This window comes from Cibotium barometz, chromosome 33 (assembly GCF_041138505.1).
Source record: "Cibotium barometz isolate CiBa-2024 chromosome 33, ASM4113850v1, whole genome shotgun sequence".
NCBI classification, from domain to species: Eukaryota; Viridiplantae; Streptophyta; class Polypodiopsida; order Cyatheales; family Cibotiaceae; genus Cibotium; species Cibotium barometz.
The window spans coordinates 50,697,635-50,700,493 of record NC_141078.1 but is presented as its reverse complement, the minus strand read 5'-3'; the positions used below and the strand labels follow the sequence as shown (position 1 = coordinate 50,700,493).

General features: G+C 48.7%; 1 protein-coding gene across 1 annotated transcript; it reads right to left on the bottom strand.

Annotated features, from left to right (window-relative positions):
• Positions 1–383: 383 nt before the first annotated feature.
• On the bottom strand, positions 384–1,603 carry LOC147619689 (uncharacterized). The gene has a single exon (XM_086773380.1). The coding sequence runs from the start codon at positions 1,321–1,323 to the stop codon at positions 586–588; it is 738 nt and encodes a 245-aa protein (XP_086629506.1). The 5' UTR covers positions 1,324–1,603; the 3' UTR covers positions 384–585.
• Positions 1,604–2,859: the final 1,256 nt, after the last annotated feature.

Genomic DNA, 2,859 nt, shown 5'->3' with positions numbered 1-2,859 from the left:
CCTTACATGAAACCTGTTTTTGCCCATGCTTCAGGAGGAGAGTATCATTTTGAGCAACCATTTTCTTTACATACTATAATAACACTGCTTGATAGGTCTCAGATCTGTAGAACTGCTGCAATTGCATAAGAAACAGCCCTTGACTTTCTAAAATACTGAATTAAGTTAACCAGAGACGGAAGCGAACAGCACTAGTACAGAGCAATTGAAACTAAAGGGTAAAGCCTAACTGAAACTCAAAACGGATAAGCTTGTGCAAGTCTGCGTTGTAGAGGTCTACAATAAAGCAATACTGTTGTTAATCATAACATTAATCCTTTGTTAAACATAACATTAATCAAGAAAGTACCCTATTAGCGTAGCTTCAAAATAACGTTGGCAAATTTGAAAGCCTAATGTAGAGGAATTAATTTGAAAATTCAAGACATGAAATTACACAGACGACACGAGAGTCTTGGCCGAGAGCAGAGAAGCTTATATTTACAGTTCCTCCTGAATGGAGGCAGTGGAGGGACAAAAACCGTTGGGATCGAGCAAGTGAAATCCCCAAAATCAGGCCCCATGGATCCCTACACGACCATTCCTTCAAAAAAGAATAACTGCTTCAGAAAGCTCCCTCGCAGCGACAGGAAGGCTGTCCTCGAATTGAAAGAATGAGCCGTCAAGCCAGCAGGCAAGGGCGTGGGCATGGAGACTGTTATCGAGCTCATCAGGGGCAGCCTGGCCTAAAAGAGCCCATTCCTCTTCACCTCCTTGCACATCATCCTTAGGGTAATTTCTAGATATCACAGGAATGCCAAGCTCGTCGTCAGAAGCCTCCAGGAGAAGCCTGATTTGTGCATCTCTGCAATCACCTTCATCAGATCCCTCAGAATACTGCCCGCACTCAAAATCAAGCTCACTGTAGGCGCAGCCCGCAGGGTCCTCTTGAGACACATGCTGTCCCCCATCTAGGTGTGCGTACTGCCACGCTGAGTCCAGAGCGCTTGTGGAGGGCTCCGGAGTGGCCAGGCTAGAGGAGGGCTCAGATGAAGCAACGCTCGCAGACGGATCTTGCGAGTTCGAGGCTCCGTCACCATCCTCGATGACCTTCTCTAGACTCTTCATCATCTCGGCCACAAGCTCTTCCTGGGTGGAAGAGACGAGGGCGGATGTGTCAAGGGAGGCTTCGAAGTCACAGAATTCTTCAAGGAAGGAGAGGTCAGGGCTTGGGTCAGGGCAGAGGCGTTTGGGCATGGGGTCAGAACTGGGGTCAATATCATTGCGAGGGCGTTTTTTGGGGCTGGGAGAGGGGGGGGAGGAGGGGAGGTCGAAAGAAGCCATGAGAGAGAGAGAGAGAGAGAGAGAGAGAGGCGATTGGAGAGAGAAGGCTAGAGAGAGATTTGGAAGATGGGTGTAAGAGAGAGAGAGAAAGAGGGAGAGAGAGAGAGGCGCGGAAAGATGAGATGAAATAGAGAGAGAAACAGATGGAGAGAGAGAGAGAGTGTGTGTGTGCTTGCTTCAGGAAAACATGGAAAAGCAAACCAGAGTAACGGAGGGCCGAGAGGAAAGCAAAAGGGGGGCACAATACAGTGTTGTAGCGTAGACGAGAGGGGTGGATGAGGGGGGCAGGGAGAGGGTGGAATATATATGGTGGGAGGGAAATGAGTGGGAAAAGATGATGCGGACAGGCAGGCGACACGGAAAGCGAGGCGTACCAGCGTCCGTTCAGAAATAAGCGGAGGCGATTGGGCACACAAGTGCTGGATTTGGGCGATGATGGAGAGACACTCCCTCCTCTCTTTTTTTCCCTCTCTTTTTTCTTTTTTTTTAATCACCTAAAGTTGGTTGGAGGAGGAGGGTGTCGGCCTCGCCACGTAAAGGCAAATTTAAAAATTTGTAAAAAAAAGTCCTGTGTGAAAGGCCCGGCCAGCACGGCACTGCCTCGTGCCTTTGACGAAACCCTCCTTGCTGATGTGGAAACCCATCGCTATCGCGTAAAGACACTAATAATGCAACCACGTCGACAGACACGTAATGCAAGACAAAAACTCCATTGTTTTTTAGGTGATCCTGCCAAGGGGGAAATTTCAATTTTACAAATATTTTATCAATAAGCAAGGCACCAAAACGTCGTTTCTTAAAGTAAATAATTAAATCAATAAACTGAAAACGTTTGAGGTCGTTTATTGATTAAATATTTAAATTAATAAACCTTTAAGTTCAAATATATAAAAGTGTGAAGAAAATAGACGTGCAAAATTTGTAAATTACAATTTTATTTATTTTCAACTATCGCAGAGATTTTTTTTGAGCACCAGCCACGCTGCCACACCACGACGTCCCGTCGGTCCGGACGCCGGCGTCACGAGCCCCGAATCCCGTATGATGGCGACACGTCTTAATCGCCGGAGTGCACATCCATCTGTCTATCATGTGCGGTGTGCACGATACTACGACTGTGCACAGTCAAGGCGAGGATAGCTGGCCGGCCAAGCAAAGCGTGCTGGAGCCTGGGACGGCACACTAGTCTACCGGTAGCCCAGCTTTTCCCTTCCTCTCGATTTTTCACTTCAAAGTTCATATCCCGGGCCAAGAGGCGGGGCCCCCGTTCACTCCACGCTACTACTACCTACGAGCTAGCGGCTATTTGATTGTGTGCAGTGAGTGGGGTCTGCACTTCTGAGCTCTGAGCAGCCAGCCTGTCTTCGTACCGTATTCGCTTTCCCAAGCAGTAGCCACAGGCAGAGTCTTGTGGGCCTGCCTGGAAAGACTAGGCGACAGCCTACGGCGCCACAGGCAAAACTGGCCGGCCGGCCAGTGGCGGGTCTTTTGTTTTCGGCCTTTTACCGCTGCGGTTGCCGTGGTAGTCTGTAGTGT